Source organism: Notamacropus eugenii, chromosome 1, assembly GCF_028372415.1.
Source record: "Notamacropus eugenii isolate mMacEug1 chromosome 1, mMacEug1.pri_v2, whole genome shotgun sequence".
Taxonomy (NCBI): domain Eukaryota; kingdom Metazoa; phylum Chordata; class Mammalia; order Diprotodontia; family Macropodidae; genus Notamacropus; species Notamacropus eugenii.
This window is the reverse complement of record NC_092872.1, coordinates 547,536,917-547,562,571: the sequence shown is the minus strand read 5'-3', so window position 1 is coordinate 547,562,571 and position 25,655 is coordinate 547,536,917. Positions and strand designations below refer to the sequence as shown.

The following is a 25,655-nucleotide window of genomic DNA, read 5'->3' as shown; positions in this document are numbered from 1 at the left end:
TGGCAGAATAGGTCAGAAAATTCCTAGCTGCCAAGATTTTCCTCCACAAAAGAGATAAAACAGGGCCTTATGGCTAACACAGAAAAGTAAAAACAAGTAAGTGAAGGGGCAGAACAGGGATCTTCCTGAGACAATCAGAGAAGATCTGAAGAAAAATTCATGGACAAGGTTTGGTCACTATAAAAAGTAAAAACCTCCAGGCTAGGGACCACTTAAACAACAGGCAGTGAGCCCTAGGGTTAGCTGGGTTCAGAGGCTGTCTTGGCCCAGCCACAAGAACTTTTACCCCAGGGACAGTGAGAGAAGTTGGGCATCTGAACCAGGGGAGATTGGGGAAAATTGAGAAAACCTCTGCTGACAATGAACTCCAGTCCTACTCCCAGCTGTGCTGCAGAGAAGCACTGGTGACAAGAAGGAATCAGCACATGCTGGGTGAGTGCAGAAGCAGTGGGGCAGGGACACCACTGGCTGTGGGCACTTACAGGAGACTGGAAGTCTTGGTTTGGGTTCAAGGTCAGAGGGGAGAATTGAATCTAAGGACAGAGGCACCATCTCCCATATCCCAAGACTAAGACTAGCCGTGATTACAAAAATTAACCACACATACACACTTCTACATACCCTCCACCCCCACCCCCCACATACCAAAAAAAAAAGAAAGAAAGAAAAGCACAGGCAAAGGAGAAAGAATCCAACCACAGAGAGTTACTATGGGAATAGAGAAGACTTCAGACTTCGTCTTCAGAGGAGGATACTGAAACAAAGAAACCCTCTTCTATCCCAAAGAGGAATGTCAAATGGTCACCTTTATATTACTGAAACGATAGAAATAGAATATAACACAGAAGAACTTAAACAAGACTTCAAAAATCAAATGAAAGAGACTGAGGAAGAACTAAAAAAAATAAAGAACAATCCAAGAAAAACAAGGTTAGGAAAAGAAAGTCAACCAATTAGAAAAGTAGATCCAGAAGCCTAAAAAAACAACTCCTTGAAAATCAGAATTGAGCTGGGGAAGCCAGGAAAGTTGTAAGAGATCAAGAAATATTAAAACAAAATATAAATAATGAAAAAATAGAAGTGTGAAACAAATCATAAGAAAAACAACTTATCTAGAGAACAGATCAAGAAAATAATTTCGGGCTACCTGAAAGTTATGATCAAAAAAAGAATCTTGATACAATAGAAATAATTTAAGAAAATTGTCCTGAAGTACTAGAACAAGAAGGGAAAGTAGAAACAGAAAAAAATTCATCAATTACTACTTGAAAAAGATTCTATGAGGAAATCCCACAGGGATACTACAGTCAAATTCCAAAACCCCCAGCTCAAGGATAAAATATTATGAACAAGAAAAAAACAAAAAACAATTTACCTAAGTAGGTGCCACAATCAGAATCACACAAGACCTAGTAGTGGCAACACCAAAAGACCACAGGTCCTGGAACACATATATCAAAAAGAGCAAAAGAACTGAGTTTCCAGCCAGAAATACCATACCCAACAAAGCTAAACATAATTCTGAATGAGAGAAAAAAAAAAAAGACATTTAATGAATTGTCAGACTTTCAGAACTCTGTTTAACAAAAAAACCAAAACTGAACTTAGAAGATTTGACATGCAAGAATCAAGAAAAATATAAGGTACATACCAAAGATCAATCAGAAGGGACTCAATAAGGACAAACCTTTTATGTATGTAAATGCAAAACATATGTATTAATAACTAGGTAGTTCCAAAGAAAGATTGGGCTAGACCTGAGCATAATATGACTTCAAAAAGTAAAACCTTTCAGGAACAGTTAAAAAGAGTAATTATCTTATACAAATGAGGTACAAGAGGAAGAACCAATAAAAAAGAATTACATGGGGGAGGAGGGCTGTTAACTCTGGAAATCTATTTTCATGGGGAATGGTTCAAAAGGGAACAATGCATATACATCTAGAAGAGCATAAAAGTCTTCCAAATTTAGAAAGAAAGAAATCGCTAAGTGCATGGGGGGGAGCATAAGGGAGAGATCTTTAGAGGAGGTGGGAGAAAGGTTAAAAGAAGATACAGAAGGGTATTTAGATTAATGGGAATGGGAGGATAAGGTTCCTTGGGAGGATAAGGGAGGGATCTTTAGAGAGGAGGTTAAGGGAATAAGTCAAAAGGGTACATAAAAGGATGTTTAGATTTATGGGAATGGGATGATAAGGAAGGGATCATTGGAAGGGGGGGTAGGTTAAGTAATAGGAGGGCAAGATAGTAGGTACAAGTAAAGTAGAGCAGTCAGGAGGAATAGGAAATAAGATATGCATAAACAAAAACAAAAATTAGGAGTAGGAAAGTATGTTTATACATATATGTATGTGTATATATGCATACGTGTATGTGTACATCAATATCTATATAAAAATATATCCATGTTTAGTTGTAGCCTGGGGTGGTGAAGATGGGGGAAGGAGGAGAACAAAGTAAAAAGTATACAGCAGAGAACAAAAGAAAACCTACAAGGAAGCAAAGAAAAGATGGACAGCTTCCAACATAACATGTTGTATTTTATATATAGGCTTTCTTGAAATGGAAATTTATTGCTATATATTTTGAATCCTCTCTCATCTTTGGCTGTGTATGTGACACTTTTTTTCTTTTCTTATTTTATATTTGTTTTAATATTTAAGTTTAAAATGTTTCTTTTTTTTCTTATTATCTATTTAAGGTAAGTCTAAAATAAAAAAAGGAAGAAAAAAGAACAGGACAAAAAGTAATGTAATTATAGGAATATAGAATCTTAAGAGTTGAAAAAGATCTCAGACATAATCTAACTCCAAACCTCAAAGCAGGGATATCCTCTATAGCAGATGTCAAAATGTGGTCCACAACACGCCCTAGTATGGGCTGAATTAGATTAAAATATAACTGAAAAATACTTAAAAAAATAAACGAAATTGCAATAAAACATAGGTAATAGTAACATATGGTTTTCTAAGTCAATATGCAATCTTTAGGGGTCCTTGTGTCTGGTCTTGTGGCCTCTTTTCTATTTGAGTTTAACATCACTGCTCTAAAGTATGTGAGAGGTGTCTTCTAGAATCATCCTGAACACTTCTAATGAACGATAAGGAACTCACCTCATAAGATAGTTCTAACTGTCAGGGAGTTCCACCTAACAGAATGAAAAAGTCTTCTTTTCTTCAACTTCTACCCAAATAGGTATCCACTGGCACTCTCAATAATCTCTAGGACCTTGGGTCTACTCTCCTCATTTCGAAGTAAGTACAAAAGTTATAACTAATTCTTGATATCCTTAATATAAACAAATTTCTAATCCAATGCTAACCTGTCCCATCACTGAATCTTAACTGACTGGTACCTCAGGAATGAAACGAAACTCAGCTTCAGTAGAACCAGAAGAATAATATAGAGTGACCATAATGACATAAAGAAACATAATACAATAATAATATAACAAATAATGTGAATGAAAACAACATTAAAAGACTTCTCTGATCAATTCAGTAACCAAGAGTGGCTTCAGAGAACTTAATGTTGAAACATGCTTCCCACCTATCAACAAAGAGGTAGTAGACAATGGATGTAGAAGTCATCACATTTATATTCTGAGACATAGCTAATAGGTTCATTTGTTTTCATTAACTGTTGGGTTATTCTGGGAGAGGAGTCACTGGGAAATTGAGAGTGTATGTCAAAAAGAAAAGAGCATGAATGAAACATCTTAAGGAAAAACAAAAATATTAGCTGCAGCTATTAAATGTGATTTCAAAAAAGTCAGACTGATTTCCAAAGTCAGGCAGGAAAGTCATTTCTGATGATCTGCACCACTGCTCTTCTCTATTAGTAGAGACAATTGATGTGACTCCAATCTATACAGGAGAGTATATTATTTCAGCTGAAAACTGTATCTATTCACTGCTCACATCAGAATATCAAGAAAGTATCAGTCATTACTTATATTTAAAACTTGAAAAAGTGAAATAAAATAAATGAAAAAAATTTGTGACCATAACATTTTTTATTACCTAGGTTGTCAAGATCTTTCCTGGTGACAAATTTATAATCATCATAAACTGTGCTTTCTGGATTCTCTTCTAATTCTTCCGTCAAGTTGTCTAAGAATGAACACCATCTAGGAGCAGGACCCAAAACCTGTGAGTATACATTACAATCAAGTTAGACAATGGGTAGTTAGTTACCCTGATAATGAACAGAATCACATATTCCAGTCAATGCAACAAAAATTTACCAAGTGCCTAAATATGGGGCCCAGAGTTAAGTGTTTGGGTACAAAGATAACAATTGTCACAATTCCCTGCCCTTACAGAACTTGCTACCTAAAAGCAGGGAGTAAAGACATTTTTATAAAATACCTAGAAAAAAGGAAGTAGAATATAATGAAGAAACAGAAAATGTTAAAAAAAAAAAAAAGTCAGACTTTTGGAGGGAGCAATTGCTTGAATCTGAGAGGATAAACAAAAGTAATGTAGTACAACAGAAAGATTGATAGAATGAAAGACAGTGTTAGGATTCAAATCCTGGCTCTGGCAATTCCTATCTGTGGGAAGGTGGACAAGTCACATCACCTTCATTTGTAAAATGAGGGGACTGAACTAGATGACCTCAGAGGTTCCTTCCAACTGCAGACTGGTGATCCTGTGGTGCTTCATGGAAGAGGCAGCACCCACACTGGGTCATGAAAGACAAGAAAGAGCTCAGCAACTGGACAGATGAATCTGATGGGTGTGAGGAAGCACATGAACAAATGCTCTGAGGTGGGAGAATGCTGAGCAAGTGCAAGGGCCATTTGGTAGTTTAGGTGAACAGAAAAAGAGCACCAGATGACTGGAGCAAGAATGTGCAAGGTCTTGATCACCAATCCAAGAAATTTTTATTTTATTTAAACAAGAAATAAGAAGCCACTAAAAACAACTGAGCAAAGAACTGACATGATCAGAACTATGCTTGGGGAAATTTATTTTGGCAGCCATTTCAAGGATGACTGGAAAAGGAGTGAGACAGAAATTCATCAGTTACTAGGCTACTGCAATTATCCTAGTAAGTAAAGAGGACTTAACTAGGGCTGTGGCAATGGGAAAGGAACTGAAGTGGCAAATGAAAGAAACTAAGGAGCTAGGACCAGCAAGATTCAGCATCAACTGAGCACAGAGGCCTCTATTTTCACTACCCATTTTCCTTATTCTGGCTTCCATGATGCATCTTACCATTAGCAGTGCCACAGAAGTAAAATTGGGGCTACATGATGGATTGAGCCTATGCCACTACTATTATTATTATTACTATTTCTGGTAGCCACAAATATAACTAATTTTCAGAGACTCCTTTCCTAAGCAAAAGAAATTTTTGTATTAAACAGGGGTTTATTATAATCCTTGTTGCATGATGAGTTACCAGTTTTCTTTACAAGGCTGCTTGTAGCCTTGTATATTTACTTGTCAGTCAACAAGCATTTAATAAGCACCTACTATATACTACACCCTGAGGATACAAAGAAAGGTGAAAAAGTCACCACTCTTAAGGCACTTACAGTCTGACAGAGTAAAAACCATACAAATAATTATGTTCAGAGACAAGATCATGGAGGATAAAGTGGAGATAGTCTTGGAGAAAAGCCATTAAAATTAAGGAGGTCTAGGAAAGGTTTCTTGCAAAGGTAAGACTTTAGCTGAGATGTGAAGAAAACCAGAGAAGTCAGGAGGCAGCCATGAGGAGAGTTCAGGCATAGGGGAGAGCCAGTGAAAACACTCAAAAGTCTGGAGATGGACGGTCATGTGCATGCCAAAAATGAAAAAAAATTTTTTTCCCCAATCTTTGCAAAAGGTTTTGCCCCTCTTTCTCTGCTCTAAGATAACAGTAGATCCTGCCAAGTATATTCTCAAGCTATTCATTAGTGTATAAAATGAGTAAAATGCCAATCCTAAAATAAACACTGCCTATATCAACCCAGGTTAAACATGGGAACCAGTCTATCAAATCCATCCTAAATTTTCCCCCAGACAACAGGCATCCATATCTGAGGAGACTGAATAGCATGAGTAAATAAAGTATGAGTAAGTAAAGTACTGAGCATGATGAGTAAACTATGAATAAATAAAGGACAGTCCACTACTCCTGTGCTCTAGCCAACTAGCATTCAGAAAAGGCCATCCACTAACTCAGGAACATACACACACCAGCTGACCAATTTATACTCATATAAAAAAAGAACATTTTTAAGTGAGGAACCTCACCGATACAGGGGCTTTTCCACTGTATATTAGCAACAAGAGCAATCCAGTCTCAAACAGAATTGTTGCAGAAGACAGAACACCAGGATACAGATATTTATACTGTTGTGGGGAAAGCTGACAGGGAACCAAAAGAAAGCTACAGGCCTATGCCTGAACCCTTTCTCCTCATGGCTGCCTCCTGGCTTCTCTGGTTTTCTTTACATCTCAGCTAAAGTCCTACCACCTTTGCAAGAAACCTTTCTTAGTGTGTCCTTCATCTGGAAGTACCCAAAAGAGTAGGAAACAGCATTCATATACTAAGGACTCACTATCCATTTAAGTCGTGATTCATCTCTGCATAAACTGCAGCTAGATGATGCAGTGGATAGAGTGGTAGGCCTGGATCATGGAGACTCATCTTCCTGAGTTCAAATCTGTCCTCAGACACTTAATAGCTGTGAGACCCTGGATAAGTCACTTAACCCAGTTTGCCTTAGTTCCTCATCTGCAAAACGAGCTGGGGAAGAAAATGGCAAATGACTCCAATATCTCTGCCAAGGAAACCCCAAATGGGGTTATAAAGAGTTGAATATGACTAAAACAATTAAAGAACAAAAATTACAATAAATGTCACTGGAATATAAATGAATCATGTGTTGGGTTTTCTTTCCCCCATTTGGTGGTACGAAGGAAGGAAAGAAGGGAGGAAGGGTCAAAGATGACACAGGAGAGATGGAACCTGAAAGACAACTAAAGTCAGTTATAGTCTCCTAAATAAGTATAAAAGAATCCTTGATTTATATCAAGAGCACTTTGGAAAATGAGAATGGTCCATATATAACAAAAGCAAAAGCATGAGAGGGCAATAAGAACAACTTACATTTAATCATATTTTATGCTTAATAAAACAGTTTCACAAATACTATCTCAGTAAGTTCTCACAACAATTCTATGAGACTGAGTGCAAAAATTATTCTCACCTTACAATTCACAGAATTATAACACTAGGTCTGGAAGGAGCCTCCTAGTCCATCTACTTCAACCCACTTATTCTACAGATGAGGAAATTGAGGCTCATGGAAGTTAAGTGATCTGCCCAAAGTCAGGAAATGTCAGAATTGGGATGCGAACTTAGATCAAAAAGCAACAAAGAGATGGCCTCCTGTTTTATTGAAAACAACAAAATCAAGTGACTTGCTGTCTGGAGTATAAAGAAAAACATTATCACACAGGATTTATTAATATCCGGAATGACAACTCAGATATGTTTCTTGAAGATTTGAAGGAATGATGAAGTTGGTTTCTCGAATTAAGAAGACTAATATAAACTCCCATACCTACTGAAAACTTTTCACGCATTTTAAGGTGATGCAATAAAACTTGTTCCTTTAAGGATTTTGAACTTATTAACATGACAAGTCTTCCACTAATGTTCTACCCTAACATGGTGATGAGGTGAAACAAGATTTTCAAAGATTATGTGGAAAGAATACAAGCTCTGTCAGGTTCAACTAAGCTACCTGGTTATGACATCCAGTGTCTAAGATCAAGAATCTGTCTCTGATTAGTTAAGGAAAAGTTTAGTAACAGAAAGGGTTGGCCATAAAGGGATGATTATCTTTCCAGTGACAGTAACTCATGAAGACCTTCTACTAAGGTGTAGAGGAGCTCAGAACTATGATAGTGGAAGAGTTACTCCATACTGATAAAAAATCAGATAGGCAATCATGCAATATCTAACAGGTCTCACAAAATGCCACATTTAAAATAATATGTTAGCTATATATATACATATATATATAGATATAGATATAGATATATATATAGAGAGAGAGAGAGAGAGAGAGCTATCAATAAAACATTTCAAAAGCACATGGAAGAAAAAGTTCAGAAGGGGACACAAACAGGGCAATTTTGCTATTAGCATTTAAAATTTTAAAATTCAACTTTTAAAAATCTTTGTAATTAAAGTTCATGGTTTCATATATAAATCCTTTATTTTTGTTCTTTATATGCTAAAACAAGTCATGCTGGCTGATGATTATGAAGTCCAAAAGAAGAAAGAAAATTTAAATTTAAAAAAGTTAATAGAATCATCTTCAAAGATTCCAGTAAAATCTACCACTTGACAATGATCTCACCGATGTGCTATATTGCACCTCCTCCCCAAAAACAGTGTAAATAAAGTACCAGGCTTATTGTTTTTCTGCTGGGTAATATTCAAAATAAACCAAAATGTTTCACTAAATAATGAAAATGTTTTTTCTCCTATATTTTGATACAAATCCTTTCCATCACGCAATCAAACCACTGAGGGAGAACATTTATTAGCCCAAGAGTTGTTCTAGTTAGATGGAAAAAGGGCACTACAGAGATCCTCCCTTCAGCATGAAGCTTTCAGCAGGAGGGAGGATGGACTTCAATATAACGGAACTTTTATGACTAGTTTCCTTTCTAGTTTTAGTACTAATCATTTAAATGAGAAAAACAAGAAATTACAACGGAAAGTGTAAATCTGTTATTCTTTAAAAGGTTCACTGTGGGTGGGTAGAATGGAGTAAAAAATACAGTAATCACAACAAAAGAACAAAGAAAAGAAAATTCAATCCTGACAAATGAGAAGACAAAAACACAGCATTTTCATAAGATATGATTTGGTTGTATCACCAACTTGGTGGGCAGAGATTTATTTTTCAAAAGGGACAACTGTTGGAAAATTCTCAACCACCATTATCTTCAGGGAATTAAACACCAAAAGAAATGTAAAGAAATTACATTTCTGTAAGAATGGCCCCAAAGAACAGATGGGAGAAGATACATCATCTTCACTCCTTTGCAGAGTTAGGAAGTTCCTCAGTGTTGAATACTGCTCATTTTCATATTTTTTTGCTGTACTGCTCGATTTTTGTGATTGTTTTTCTTTTTAAAAAATGCACTGACTACTGTGGAAATATATTTAACATGACTGTACATATATATAGCCTATATCAAACTGCTTACCATCTTGGGGACAGGGGAGAGGATGGAGGGGAAAAAAATCTGGAACTCAAAATCTTATAAAAGTGAATGCTAAAAACTATCTTTACATGTAATTGGAAAAAATAAAATACTATAAAGTGGGAAAAAATGAAAAATGCATTATATGGAATAGGAAAAGGGGAAGAGAAAGGACAGAGAAATTTGGGCAATGTAGAAACAAAAAACATCAGTAATTTTTAAAAAAGAAATACTATTTTTATGGAACAGAGTATTTAATACAAAATGAGAAACAGAAGAGTGTCTGAATTCATTTTCTACAAAATGCAGTACAGTTGAAAACATTTTAGATACTGGAACTTCTGAAATGGTAGAAAAGTTAATCGGTTTTCAAAGAAAATAGAACTGAAATTCATTTAATCACACTGAGGTCAAGTCTTCCAACTCCAAAGCAGTGTTCTGTTTAATCATTCACTGGAGGCAGCATAATGGAAAGTAAAATAGCAGAAGGGTGTTGAGTCAAAAGATCCAGAACTGAAACCTAGCTCAATGGCTTAGTATCTCTATGACTGTAGGCAAGGATAGCCCTTTAACCTCTAGAGGTACTCTACTGGGTTCTCAAAGAATTAGACACGGTCCCTGCCCTCCCTATATACAGTTTACAATTTTGTCAGGTAAAGAAATCAAACTAACTGGTAAAAACAATATCAGATTGCTATGAGAAGCTTCACTGTGAGTCACTGGGGTCTTTGTAAAGGAGATAAGGAATGAGTTGAGAGACAGGTAGTCCTTGGAAAGCAGAATAAAGGAGGCATTCCAGTCAGGGTTAGAGAAAAACATGAATAAAGACAGAGGAAAATATATGACAGTGGGAAAGTATGAAAGATTATTCAGTTACAAAAACAGACACACATGCCGTTTCTGATGAACTCTAATGCATTGCTACTGCTATAAATCTGCAGATAATGTGTGGTTTTTTTTAATAGACTGGTTCCTTGACAGTCACCAACTTCATACATCCATGAACAAACCCAAATGGTCCATTCCCTACCATTGTAACACACAGAGTATCAGTCTGTTCAATGTTTTTTTAAAGATCTAGACAGGTATTTTGAATAAAAGTAACGTTTATTTTTCTTAAACATACCAGAGTCTTGTCATAACACTATAGATTAGGATTGCATTTAAGCTATCTCTCTTGAAGCTCATCCAAAGGAGATTAGCGAGGAGAGTAAGGCTATTTATTGAGGGACTTCATTACAAGGAAGCTTCCCGCACACAGATGTGACAAGAATCCTGAAGAGAACATTAAAGTTATGCTCTAGTAGACTTACTGACTTTTATTTAAAGATAAGAACACTATAATATCACCTTCAATCATCTTTTAGATATTTAACCACTAAAATCAATAATTTTCCTAAAAACTACCATAATATTTCATTTAAAGGGATTAACCGAGCATTTTAATAGAACCTTTTTTAAATGAAACAGTTAATAGAACTGTTTTCAATTATTTTACTAGAGACGGGCTTCATGGCTGAAATAAATAATAATCTCTCAAATCAGATTTCTGGTTGATGAAATGTTTCCATCAAAAACAAAATGACATTTAGGGGCTGGTTTCATTTATTATCTTCTCCCATTTCCCTTTTAAAGAGAAAAATATCAGAACAACCTTAGGAATTAAAGATTCGAACCTCATAGGGTATTTCCTCAAAAACGTACAATTAAAAATGTTTCAAAGATACCAAGAGAAGTGTTTTAATCAATTAAGAGACTTGGCACACTGCTCCAATCTCTATTCTAATTCATGAAGCTTCTACTACTAATTAATACATTAAAAAAGCCACTGACACCAGGCCAGAATAGATACATGACCTTCAACTAACCTGCTTAAGACGGTTAAAGCAATTCAATGTTTGGATCACTAAACATAAAGTAAACTATGACCGTAAGCACAGTGGCTTTTCTGCATCCAGGGTCAACATTTTTAGTTTTTCATGCTTGTCAACAGCATAATTTTGTTGGAGATTTTATTCTGATGCTATAAAAGCAGGGAATGCTCTGGTGCTTTTCTTTTATTGCATGGATCCTCAAATGGGGGAGGAGGGGGTATGTAAATCTGCAAAGGAACTCTAAGTCAAATTTCTGCCCTTAAAAGTCCAATCACTGAGCAACATTTTGTCCATGTTAAAGAACTAAAAAGTAATCACTTAAATGACTCAAAAGATATATTGTATCACCTCTTTAATGACAATGCTACCATTATCACCAATTGTCCACATTAAGTCCATCCAGACTTAAAGCAATCTACGTCGATCAACAAGCTGTACAGCAGGGTTTTAATCTCAAATGCAGCCAAGTATCATATAGCTCCTGAATTAATTTACCCAAGCAGAGTGACTAATTGAAAGGTGCATGAAAAAACATGCCACAGATGCCTGATCAGGATCTGCCTCCAAGATCAGAATCTCTCACATTTTTACAAGTCGAAATTCACACAAATCTTCTAATGGAGAAAATGGCCTGGAGGCGCTCACATGGTTAAGAGTAGCAATACAAATGTTATAATTTATCAATGTTACACTGTTAAAAAAGAAACAAAATAAAAATACATAAAAATTCTAAAGAAACAGAATTATTATCACTTTCCCATTATCTATAACGTTATTCCATGACATTATGTGAGGCAGCTAGGTGGGCATTGTGCCAGAAGTCAGAAGGATTCAATTTCAAATTCTGACTCAAGACATTAAATAACATAACCTCTCTCAGCCTCAGTTTTCTTCATCTATAAAATGAAGAACTCGAAATCAACTGCCTATAATGTCCTATCTACCTTTAAATCTATAATTCTATGACATAGGAATTTCATGACTTTGCTGATTATTAATATAGATGAAAAAGAGTTATCAAATAACATCAAATATGAAAAAATAACTTTAGGTTACTTAGGTCTTTTTAAACAAATCAAATCAAATTTTTACTAAGACTTGTCAAATTCATCATTGCTTTAAAAGTTAGTTTTTCTCATGTAAAATGCTTGACAAAATAAATGAATCCTGTTGTACGTATGGAACCTACTTCCCAAGATTGTTGTGAGAATAAAAGGAGATATTTTTAAGTGTTCTGTATAACTTATAGCACTATATAAATACTGGCTATTATTATATTGACTCAAAATTTAATAGGAAGAAAAGAGAAGGCTAAATTATGTACTTTTATAGAAGAATCACAATTAAAAATGATTCAAAGGGCAAAGGAAAGGTATATGATTCATTTAATAAGACCAGTGCCTATTAGCAAAAAGGAATCTGCACATGATTTGTATAAAAAAAATGTACAACCTGTTACATAGCAAAGTAAAGGATCACAATGGGACAACAGAACGCAAGTTCCTTGCAGCCAAACTAGGACATAATAGATGCTTTGTTTGCTGAATTGAACTGCTGAACAATCCAAATGCTGCCATGGTATATACGATACAATTTTAAAAACCAAGGCACATTTCTAGCAGGTTAGGTAACATCTCTTAGAACCCTTCTCCTTCTAAAATCACAGTTGCCATGGCATTCATGGAAGCCTCCTCAGATGGTTCTCTCCTTGGCCCCTTTTGCTGTGCACATGTTCTGTATTCTCCCAGTATAAAGCAAGGATTACATCATTTTTGTCTTTTCATTCCCAGCACAACTCCTTGACCACAGCAGACAAAGAATAAAGTTTGTTAAATTGACCATAACTTAAATAAACATTCCCCAAAGCCCAACATTGTGCTCTGTAACCACAAGGTGCTAAACACGTTTGTTGACTAATTAATGAATAAATAGGGTTGGATTATCTTATCTCTAAGTATCTCTACAAAATATTAAGAATCCATGATGTGTCATTCTCCAATAGATAACTGATCAAAGTTGAACTGAAAAGTATTGAACCACATGAAAGAATGTTTCAAATCACTACTAATAAGAGATATGTAAATCAAAACAAACCTAAGATTTTACTTCATACCCTATACGGTGGCAAAGACAATGAGAAATAGCAATAGTCAATCTTGGAGCGTTTCTAGAACGATAAGCACAGTAATACATTGTTGGTGGAACTGTGAAATAGAACAACCATTTTGGAAAGCAATTTGGAATTATACAAATAAAGTAATTAAAATGTCACTATCCATGGAAGATTTATTTATATCCCAAGGAAACCACCAATAAGAAATCTACATTTACACCAAAAAACTTATAATAGCACTTTTCGTAATAGGGAAGAACTGGAAACAAAGTAGATGTCCATTGACTGGGGAATGGCTACACAAACTGTGGTATGTGAATGTAATAGAGTAGTATGGTGCTATAAGAAATGATGAGTGATGAACACAGAGAAGCATGAAGGATTCACATGACCTGACGCAGAATAAAGTAATCAGAGCCAAGAAAACAATATGCACAGCAATTACAACAATGTAAAAGGAAAGAACAATGACACACCAAAAATTCAAAATTGAATGTAACAGAAATATAAAGATCAAGCAGGAACTGAATGAAGAGATATGAGAAACCTTCTCTAACCCACCCCTCAACACACATCAGAGGTCCACAGGTGTTATGTATATTGCACATTTTTAGACTTTTCAATGTATTGATCAGTTATGCTGATTTACTTTTTCTCTCTAAAAAAATTATTTCTTATATAGGATGGCTCTTTGGGAGGGGGAGGTATATTTGAAATAACTATGATGATAAAAGAAACATGAGTCATCAATAAAAACTTATTTATAAAAAAAAATCTACAAGGAACAGAAATTAAAGAACATATTAATAATACTAACCCAGCAGCATGGTACAAGAGTGCCAAATTTGAGATCAGAGGTGCTGGGTTTGGATCCTGGTCCTATTCCTTACTATCTTTATGACCATGGATAAGCAATTGAAGCTCATTAGGCCTCAGTTTCCTTATCAGTAAAATGACAGGTTAGACTAGGTGACATCTAAACTCTCTTTCAGCTCTAGGTCTATAATATCTTTATATTAGCCATGCATTTTACAGAATACTGGGTTAGAGGAAATGACAAATATCAACATTACTGTTCTTATACCGCTGAAACACCAAAACATATTAACTGACCAACATTGTAATCATACAATACCTTCATTAAACAGATTAGAACTACAACAGAAGGGACCAGACTACTGTTAATACCTGTTATGAAAGTTCTGATAATTTGATTTTAAGTCATCATTATGGAATAACTATGTAAAGACTCATGTGATTCACATATCACTTATTCTCAGGACATTCTCAATGTAATTATAAATACAGCTCAGGCACAGAGCTAGAATGCAAGATACCTTAGACACCATAGTACAACTCAAACTTTGCCCCAAGGTCATACAAGTAGTAAATGACAGGGGAGTGATTTAATCCCAAGTCTTCTGACTCCAAATTCAATGTTCCTTTCACCATGCTATCTCTCTCAACTGCCCACTGGAAACCTTTTTTTAATTTTTTTTTCTTCCAATTGTATAATTCATACTTTTTAGGTTTGAGGATTTCCTTTACCCTTAAACAAAAATGCTTTTGCACTGTCTTTCACAATTTTTTGAAAGAATTTTGGAGGATATGTAAAGAATTCCAACTTTTTTCTCACTACTATCTCAATACTAGCTAAAAACCGTCTTACATACATGTTCAAATTTTAACAGGTGCTACTTAACAATAAAGTAATGCAGAATCCAAAAGGAAAAAAAACTGGGTGAGCCTGAGGGAGTGGTCATGTATTTAAGCATGTAATTTCATTTTCAACATAATTAGTTGTCTAATTGCATATCCAAGTTTACATGCACTTGCATGAGTAATTATGATTCATTTAAAAGTACTCAGCTTGTAATGCTTTGTTCTCTATTTCCTGAACTCAGATTAGCAAAGAACTAATTTGATTTCAAAATTATTTTCTAAGATTTCCTTCAAGTATGTTTACTTCTTGGTATTAGGAAAAAATACTGCCACCAAAATTTTAGACTGATTTCATATACTAGAAGAGTGCTAGAATTAACATCAGAGGACTAGAGGTTAAATCTCAGCACTGTCAGTTATTTAGCTATGTAATTCCAGTCAAGTCACTTATTCTCTGTACATTTCAGTTTCATATCTGTAAAATAAGAACAAGAATACAAAATATTTGCATTATCTACCTAACAGGATTAGGTAAACACTGAAAGAAGCATAAGACATAGTCTCTACTTTGAAAAGCTTAAAAATCTAGAGACCAAGCAGACATAAAGAGATAAATAACACCAGGTTGCATTTAAGTGGGAGTCAAACTGTAGGGTTACTGTCAAGCTAGGAAGTTGTAATATTAGTTGGTAAACAATGGGAAACCAGGCTTATGATATACTTAAAGGTGTATCTTCAGGTTAGTAAAACAGTAGCATTTAAGGTAGATAGGAATAAGAAGATGAGAAAATAGTAAGGTATTACAAATATCTAAGAAAGAAATGATGGGAACCTAAACAAGGTGGTAGCAGTAGGAATGAGAAGAGTTAGGTAAAAGAAACATCATGAAGGAAAGCCCAAGAAGATCTGCTGACAGATTAGATAAGCAGGATAAAAGAGAGGACAAATAGGAACCATAAGAGCCAGTGACTGGGAAAATAAAGGTAATAACAACAGAAATAAGTCTGTCTACACAGCTAGTTCAAAAAAACAGTATGATGACCTATATGACCATAGACAAGTCAATCTGCCTTTCAGGGTCTCAGTTTCCCCACTTCTAAAATAATGAAATAAAAATACATGTCTATCAGATCTAGATTCTATGATACTTTAAATACAGGGTAATGGTGGTTCAGAGATTCAGGCTAGTTAGGAAAGAGATCAAGGATAAAGATGCAGTCTTCCGCACTGAGTTGAAATGAAAATTAGATGGAGGTAAAGGAGGTAATATGGAAAAGAGCAGAAGACTGAGGACTAAACAGGTGAGAGGAAAAAGGAGAGCCAGCAAAGGAAATAGCAGTGAGAACATTAAGAGAGGAAACAAGACAGTACAGTGTTATATTCCAAGAAGAAAAAGCTGGTCAGCTGTGTCAAGCACAAGAGAGGTCATGTTGAACAAAACTTACAAATTTAGGTATGAGACTTCATTAGTCTTCCCTACCCTTCCAGGCTCCCATTATAAGCTTTCTTGCAGTAGTAATCTTGTAACATAAGTCTTTGCTATGGTTTATAAAACACAAAGGGGATATTAGAAAAATACAGCAAAATCTCATAAATACTCAACAAGGTATGAATTTTATCATGCCTGATCTAATAAATAACTGATAAGAGAAGAAATAAACCATTCTTGAATATTACTTCTCTAGCCTATTTCCATGGATACTAGAAATGTCCTTAATACCGGCTAATAATCTGTTGCAGATACAGGTAAAAAATTTATACTTGAAATATCACATGGAATACCTGAATTACTTGAAATAAAACATGAACATGACTTAAGATTTTATAAATAAACTTGCACAATTAAAGTACAAGTACATTATTAACCTAGAGGATAAAGAAAACCATTTAAAATTAGGCAAATAAAGCAATAGGGTATTCTCAAATTTAGTGTTTCATGGTAACATATAAACCTTTATTTAAACATAAAGATTAGGAGAAAAAATAATCTTTAAAAACTTCTAACAAACCACATTTGTATAAAGTTTTAAGGCATACAAAGCACTTTTCTCACTGCTTTATAGGGCTGGTAGCAAAAACATCACATCCATTTCACAGATGAAGAAAATGAGGCTCAAGTTAAATGACTTGCCCAGGATAACATATTTAGATTCAAATCCAAATCTTCTGACTCCAAATTCAGTGTTCTTCCCACCACACCACTGTTAGAGACAATCTCTTGGGAAACTATTAAAAAGACACTGCTGAAACCAGGAAAATTATATATTTTATGATGACTACAGAAAAGTAAGTGTGAAGAAGGAAAAACCCAAATTGAATGCCTTGGAATCCTTCTTCCTCCCTTTGCAGCATAGATGAGGTGCTGTGAGTCTGGGATATTGCAGAGTACTGTTGGACATGGTCAAAGAGTTGGTTAGTTTTGCTTAAATGCTATTTATCTTATGTGAGAATTGTTATCCTTAGAGAAGAAGCATCAAATATAGCATATGTTGGATCATTTCATCTACCACAACTCAATAGGTTGTATCAACTGAGCTACTGGAACGAAGTGATATTTTGGTGCCACTGGAGAAAAACATTACTCACCTGATAAGGGAAATTTGTATTTTGAACTCTGTAGTGTCATGCTAGATTGTTGGAAACTTTAGAATCAAAACTCTGGAGCCAAGAAAGGGTGAGATTTAGCTCTCACTAACCCTTCTGAGTTCTGACCAACTAAAGTGAGCTCACAGCCATACAAAATATCTCAAGGCTAACTTCAACGATCTCTGTTTTGAAGTTCTGTAGCTTAGTATTTCTGTGGTACCCAACATACATTACCCTCTACTATAATTTATCTTTTATGGTTATCCTGTCTTCCTAACAAGAATAAAAGCTCTTTGAGGTCAGGAGTCTTATCTTTTCTTGATCCCTAGGACTTGACAAAGTATTCATTAAATGTCTGATGACAAAGATGACAACAACCACAATGATAATATGAATTACACAAATCCAACGAAAGGCAAGCAGAAACCAAGCGTATGCTACATCAATCTCCAATTCAGCAGTTTAGATGGGGAATGACAGTAATTGAGCCAAATTAGATAAGAAACATCCCATTCCCACTTTTTTCCAGATCTGAAATCTTCAGATTACCTTTTAGCAGACTGTCTAAAATAATCGTACCTATTGAGAAACCATCCTACATCCTCATTTCTCCAACAAAAAGGATATACAAATCTTATCGCCCTGTTTCTTTTATCACTTAAAGCACATTTAAGAGGTGCTGGAATATCCAGGAAGTCTACTGGAGAGTACTGTAACTTGTTTCCTGAAAATCCAACTCCTATATCCACTGTGGATTTATTAACTTTAAAAAAAGTTTTGGCAGAAGCAATCTTCCTCCCAAGGCAAGGACGTAATAATAACACTGAATACCCAATATAATTTCCTGTTAACCCAAGAAAGCATGGAAAGAAGCATTCTACCAACTAAACTACTATAATTTAATCCAACAAAAATGTTAAATAATAAAGGTATGACAATCTCTCTAATAAAAATTTATTTTAAGTATTACCCTAAAACCTCCAATTAAATGCACTATATATATTGGTTTGTGGAAAAACAAAGCTTTGAGCTTTAAGCCTGTATTTTACAGATGAGATAAAGAGTTTATTTAATTAAAAATTATCAGCAAGTAACAAGATAGGTATGGGAAAAAGCTGTTATTTGTGTTGGTAAATGTATTCATTCTCTACCAGCTTTCAGGGAATTAGATACATATACCAATAAGACACTTAATATCTGAATGTAAAGGGGAAAAGATACTGAATCAGGAATCAGGAATCCTGAGCTGTCATCCTAGTGCAGCCACAACCACAACCTATCTGACTTTGGTCACATCACTCCCTCTTTCTGGGCCTCAAATTTTTCTTCTGAATATGAGGGAATTGGATTTGATTTTTTTTTTAACTTTCTTCCAGCTCCAAAATTCTGTAACTCAAGAATTACAGCTTGTCATAAGTTCCATTTACATGAACACAAAAGATAAATCTGACTTATTAAATTAGAAAAACATTTGTTTGGAAAGGGAAATATAAAGTTCTTTCAATTCTTGGCAGGTACTACTTAATAGTAAGTTGTCACCACAAAGAAATATTGGGAGTAACAAATGCATGCATATAAAAGCATTCTGTAGACTCGAATATGTCAGGCATTAATACCCTGACATGGTCACAATGTGTTTCAAAGTCCTTTGTAAAAAAAAAAAAAAAAAAAAATTAAGTTAATTACTCAGATAAAAAGTCTGACCTATCTAGTTTATAAAATTTTTTAATTTATTATATATTTGAAAAACTAAAATGGAATTCCAAAAACTCATAGTTTGTAATAATAATTTTCCAGTCAATGTTCAAGTGGCTTATTTTCTGCCCTTCTAACTCCCCTCAACTTCCTAAATGCATTAAAGTTCTAAAGCTTGAGGAATGTGTGAATATACACACGCACACAGATACCCCTTGGGTGCTAACGGCACTGAGCCAACTTCTATCAGATGAGAATATGTTTATCTTTTTGATCACACACCTGGTCATGTGCATTCCCCAAGATCTTGTTTTGAAGTTTTCCTCCCGCCAAGAGTTACACAGATGGTTTTAGTGTGTTATCCCTGGTTACCACATCAGTAGCTTCCTGGTTCTGGTCTACTTCCTCGCAGGCAATAATCTCTCTAAATAGTTTTTCAGGATCTATTTGTTTTGCTGTTCTTTATCCTGAAGTCTATATGTAAAATCAAGAGCATCTTAGAATTTAAAAATTCCTAGGAAGGGAATCTTGACAGAAGTTTGATGAGAATGAAAAAAGGACTTATAAATATGTTTTTTCTCACGGCTCCACACCTTAGCTGTACCAGTCTAGGAGTGTCAGAAAATATTTTGCCAGCAATTAATTAGTAGTTACTAAGTACCTACAGAGTGCCAAGTATGGAACAAGGAAAACTGCCAGGGAATACATTTCAAATTAAAGAATTTTCCTCCAAAAGAAGAAAATAGCAAACCTGGCAAACTTTAAGATAACAGGCATCAAACTGGAGCGATCTTAATATGTTCATCAGTGTTAGATAAAAATTTTGTTGTCAACTAGATGAAAAGGAACATGTTTCATACAGGTTTTTAAAAAAAGACAGATTTCACTCTATCATAGTCAAGCGGTCATACAGTATAGGTCAGTTTTACTATAATCAGTCCTTGAGGTTTCTATTACTTCTTACACTGTTTATTGGTAAATAAATGGCCATCAATAACCCTCATTTTGTTCCAAAGTCAAAAACAAAAGAATACTAATACATTAACACACAAAGTACTAAGTTGACTAAAAAGAACTAAAGTTTAATATTTAATATTTAAATGAGTTCATTCTAGGAGGGAAAGCATTTAATTCTCTTACTATAACACCAAATATCTTTAGGATTCACTATTGTATTATATTCCTTATGGAAATAAAACTGCAAACATGAAGCTATGAGAGTTAATTTGAATTTAACCCAAATTCTACTTGCCAATGTATAATGCTGCATTTCATTCTGCAATGTTAATTTTTATTTATGTCTGTACATGGCCCTCAGATTTCTAATAAATTGTTATAATCTATAAATATGTAATGAAAGTTTAATAATACATTTTGAGACAAAGTCATGGGGACAGAAAATGTTGAGGCAAGGAATAAAGTAGGATTTTCATATACAAAGTAGTGTACTGAGAACTCATGACCTAGTTAGTAGATGCTAATTCAGTATAACCACTGGCTCAAACTCACAGCATTTCAAAACCAGAAGACACAATATCTGTTGAGCCTTTCTTTGCAGCTCTCAATAAAATTCAACAAGTATTTTTTAATATTTTGAGTACCATATGAAAACCATCACATACAAAGCTTTGGGACACACAATATCTATAAAAAGTAAACACCAACACATTAATAATGTATTTAATATTCTCTGAATATGAATGAATTCCCCTACTAACCTGCAACTTCCACAAGGGCAGTGACAACACCTTATTCAAATTTGGTAATGCACTAAGCAGTTAGCATGATCTGCACTGTTTAATGGACACTTTGCAAATTTTTGGTTGATAGTGAGGGTAATCAAACGGTCTAGAAAGCACACTAGATCTGGTATCTGACAACCTAGATTTGAATACCAGAGGCACTACTTATTATCTGTGTGACCTTGGACAAGTTACTGCAACTCTTTAGGACTCTGTTTCTTCACTGGTAAAATGAAGCTTAGAAGATCACTTCAATTTTTAAGTCTTAGGATCCTAAGGTTTATTCATTTGAATACTGAATATGAGCTATTTCAAGTATTAAAAGCATGTTAACAGAATTTACTAGGATAGAAATGTTGACTACACAGCTAGTATATTCAGCCCTTTTACAACTACATTGGTCCTTTTTCAAAGAAGATCCCAAAATGTTTTAAAGATCAATAAATGTAGTTAGAAGTTGATTCTTGAAGCAAAGTGAGCCTAATGTTAGTCTAGCTTTTCCTAAATAGTCAAAGTTGTCCTAACGAAAATGTCCATGAATCATCTATGTTACTTAAAATAAACTGACACCTACCACTATACATACAAATATTTTCACATAAGAGTTAAATTTTTATACAGACAGGGAATAACATAATTTTTAAAATGTACAACAGGATGCTCAGAAAATTGTTTCCTAAATTTCACACATTAATGCTTTTTGTATCTCTGCTATTCCTGTGACCCAATAAAACATGGTGGGAAATAGAAAGGATTTCCTTTGTTGAGAATATGCCACAGATACTATATTTTAGCCCAACTCTGTTTAACTTAAGATAGGAAACCCAAGCTTCCCCTCTGCAAAGACACAAACAACTTGTTTGTCTCAGAACAAAATGCTTTATTATTCACCTGACATTCACTTCTTATTTCCATACCAATTAACATACCGTTTGGTACTCACCACTGAGATGACTTATCTGAAAGGTACACAGAGCATCCCTGACTTAAAACGTTATTTTGTACTCTGAGATAAAAGCAATATTGACCTGTCTGTATTAGCTTAAGCAAGAAAATCAAAAACATTTGTGGTGCTCTTATTTTTTATGAAAAGGCAGCAATAAATTAGTTATAGGGGTTTTAAACTGGCATGTTGTTTGATTTCACCACCATACTCCAGTTTTTCTCTATGTGCATGCTATGCTTAAAGAAAATTCTGAATACCTTTTTAAAAAAATTATAATACTTTTCAAAGACAAAAATTGGAGACCTGATTAACTTGCATATTATTAATCCAGACAGTCATAAATCAGAGAACTACATGTTCAATTTAAAATGAATCATGTTTTTCTCATTATAAATGATATTCTTTTGGGGAGGTCCATGTGCCAACCTGCCTATGTACTCTTAATTCCTTCTTAGAGCAATTAGTTAATAAATCAACAAGCCAGACACTGGTAAAGCACTAAAGACATAAAGACAAAAGTAAAACTGCTCCTGCCTTCAGCTTCAAGAAGTTCACCTTCAAAGGAAGGAGAGAGCAGTTACATACATTAGGATGTATAGAACAGATACAAAATAAACACAAGGTGATAGGTGAGGAGATGGGAGGTGAATCAGTCTCATGGAAAAGGTGGCCCTTGAAAGAAAACAGAGGTTCCAAGAGCCAGGAGGAAGAGAGTATTTCAGGCATGGAGGACAGTCAGTGCAAAAGCACAAAGATGGGAGATGAATCATTCCATGGGAGGAAAAGCAAGAAGGCCAGTTTGAACAGACTGTGAAGTATATAGAGGTGATATAATAAAGCTGGAAATGTAGCATGAAGCCAAGTTGTAAGTATCTTCAAATACTAAACAAAGGAGTTTATATTTAATCCTAGAAGTAGGGAACCACTAGAACAGTTCATATTTGATCCTAGAGGTAATAGGGAACCAATAGAATGTATTGAGTGGGAGGCAGCACAGGCAGATCTAGACTTTAGGAAAATCAATTTGATGGAGAATGGACTTAAGAGTGGGAAGAAGCTTGCATCAGGGAATCCAATTAAAGAGACAACTGCAATAGTTTAGATGAGAGTCTGAACTAGGGAAGTGGTCATGTTTGCAGGCAGAATAGGACACTGGGGTAAGAAATGGCAAGATGTAACAGATGACTAGATACACAGAGACAGTGAGAATGAATAGTCAATGATGATACCAATGTCATGAACATAGATGACTAAGACAGTGGTGCCTTCAAAATAAATAGTTCAAAGTAGTTTTAGGAAGGAAGATAATGAGATGTTTTGAACTTATTAGGTTTGACTTGCCTTGAAACAATGAGTCAGACTGCAGAAGGTTTAAAAGAGAATGAGAATATAGGAAGAGAAAGTAACAAGGAGACCACATGAATATTAAAACCCTCCTTTAGATAGCCCAATCAATTCTGAATTAGAATTAATTTGGATCTCTTACAGTCTGATAACCTTATCCCTACCTAGTAAAGAAAACCTTTATTCTCCATCTTGATATTAAATTCTTTCTCCAGGTTGCACAAAAGCCCAAATCCATGAAATTTCAGTAAGACTTATTCAATTATCTATTTACTATGCTCTTTACTGAGGCTACTTCCCATAACTCACTGCTTTGTTCATATTCAAGTTATGTCTTAAAAATATTGGCCTGCATCCTCTCTAAAAGAGTCCTAAAAATCATGTTTCACAAAGAATTTCAGTAACTACTTGTTCTGTTAACTATATGTTCTGTCTTGTATGCCCCTTAATGTGCTCACTAATGCCCCAAGGGCTGAAAGCATTCTTTGCAACTGGCAATGCTAAATAACAGTAATTTCCAACTAAATTGTTTATGACGCCAGTGTAAAAGGCCTTTGCTTAAAATGAATATTTGAGATGAAAATATGTACTTTTTCACCTTTAAGGTCCTGTGTACAGAGTAATACATATATCCATCCCAGAGCAGGTCAGAGGTCTACGAGGGAAACCTTGGAAGTGTGGGCCAGTTTTGGTTGAACCCAAGGAGATGTACTGTCTGGATGTTCCTCCCAAAGGGTTTAAAGAGACATTCAAGGAAAGGGATTGAGGTAGGGTTATAATGTGAAAGCTAATGAGATCTTCCTGCTAGAGAGTTCCCCAAATCACTACATGAACCTAGACCACAGTTACAATATCATGATAGATCTGGATAAAAGTCACCTAAGCCTATCTTGGTCTAGGTTAAAATCTAACCCTCAGGATTGACCGAGAATCTATAGGACCTCTGCTATAAGGTGTGGCATGGATCTAGACTCTAAAAAGGCATCCCAATAAGCATTAAACACACAATTTTAGTTCTGGCTTTCTCCCTAAGTTCATTTATAAAATTGAGTAATGAGATTGGTATTTGTGCTCCATTTTATTGATTGTAGGGAGATGAGATACATTTCTCTCCTTTTATTTTTTCAAGCATCAACCCAGTTAGTACATGATACTAGGTTTGGTGCAAAGAGTGATTTAATTTCCTTTACAGGGTCTAACATTGTTCCCTAGCATAATAAATATTAATTTGAATTGAACTGCTGTCTACTACAAGTTTATATTACATAATCTTAACTGGGCCCTCAGTGGAGCAAGGTAGTCCTTTTAAACTTCCCTAACTGACTCACTATCCCACTCTCTACATCTCTTCACCAAACCTTTTCATCTCTTCTCAAATCTCCCACAGAATCTTGCCTAACTGAAAAAATGGAGGCCATTCACAGAGTTTCATCTTCTCCCTTCCTCTAAATCTCACTCAGATACCTTCAACCATTATTTCCACCTTCAGCTCTGCTTCATGTGAAAAGATGGCCTTTTTGCTTGTCAAGACAAACCCCTCTATGTGCACAACCGATCCATTGCATCCCATCTTCTCTAGTACATTGCCCCTTCTCTCATCCCCACTCTCACTAATCTTCAATTGCTGCAGCTTCCCTACTACCTAGAAACATGTCCACACCTACTCTATTGTCTATAAACCCTCACTTGATCAATCCATCCATTTTCATTAGCTGTGAACCCATATCTCATCTGCTTTTTTGTTTGCTTGTTTTTGTGGCTAAACTCCTTGAAAAGGCTTCAACTTCCTTTCTTCTCACTCTCTTCTCAATTCTTTGTGGTCTGGAGTCTGACTTCATCACTCAACAAAAACTGCTCTCTCAAGTTAACAACTACCTCTTAATTGCTAAATCTAATGATCTTTTCTCAATCCTTCTTGACCTCCCTGTAGCCTCTGACACTGTCAATCTATTCCCTCTGTACACTTTCTAAGTTTTTGTGGAATTGCTCTCTCATGGTTCTCCCTTTACCTATCTGACCATTCCTCATTCCCCTTTGCAGGATTTTCATCCAAGTCATGACTGCTAACCAGGGATGTCCCACAGGGCTCTGTTTTGGCCCTTTTCTCTTCTCCTTCTATTCTTTTTCATTTGGTAATCTCATCAGCTTGAATTTCATCCCAGATTTCTCCTGTTCCCAAGTTCAGCACTCTTGACAATATATCATGTTCTCCATAAAAGCCCCCACCAATTAAACACTCACAACTACTAATGAAACTTAATGGAAAAAAAGATCTTCAACTACATACAGACACATAGCTATATATCATTCTATCCTTCTGAGGCCTCTTCCACAGTCTTTGTCCATTAAGCCCCTATATTTGTGTTGACCTTGATCTCTCAGTAGCGCCTTCATTCACCTCAATGAAGCAACTTTGAGTCTCTGGGTCCACTCTCCATATATGTTTCCTTTGTTAAAGCTGGTAGATAA

At 35.2% G+C, this 25,655-nt stretch overlaps 1 protein-coding gene across 1 annotated transcript in view; it reads right to left on the bottom strand.

Annotated features, from left to right (window-relative positions):
- NOL10 (nucleolar protein 10) overlaps positions 1-25,655 on the bottom strand; it is a 122,508-nt gene that overhangs the window by 37,594 nt on the left and 59,259 nt on the right. Inside the window, exon 14 of the mRNA XM_072634228.1 lies at positions 4,023-4,149. Coding sequence (XP_072490329.1) covers positions 4,023-4,149 — 127 coding nt within the window. The remainder of the gene's footprint in view (positions 1-4,022; positions 4,150-25,655) is intronic.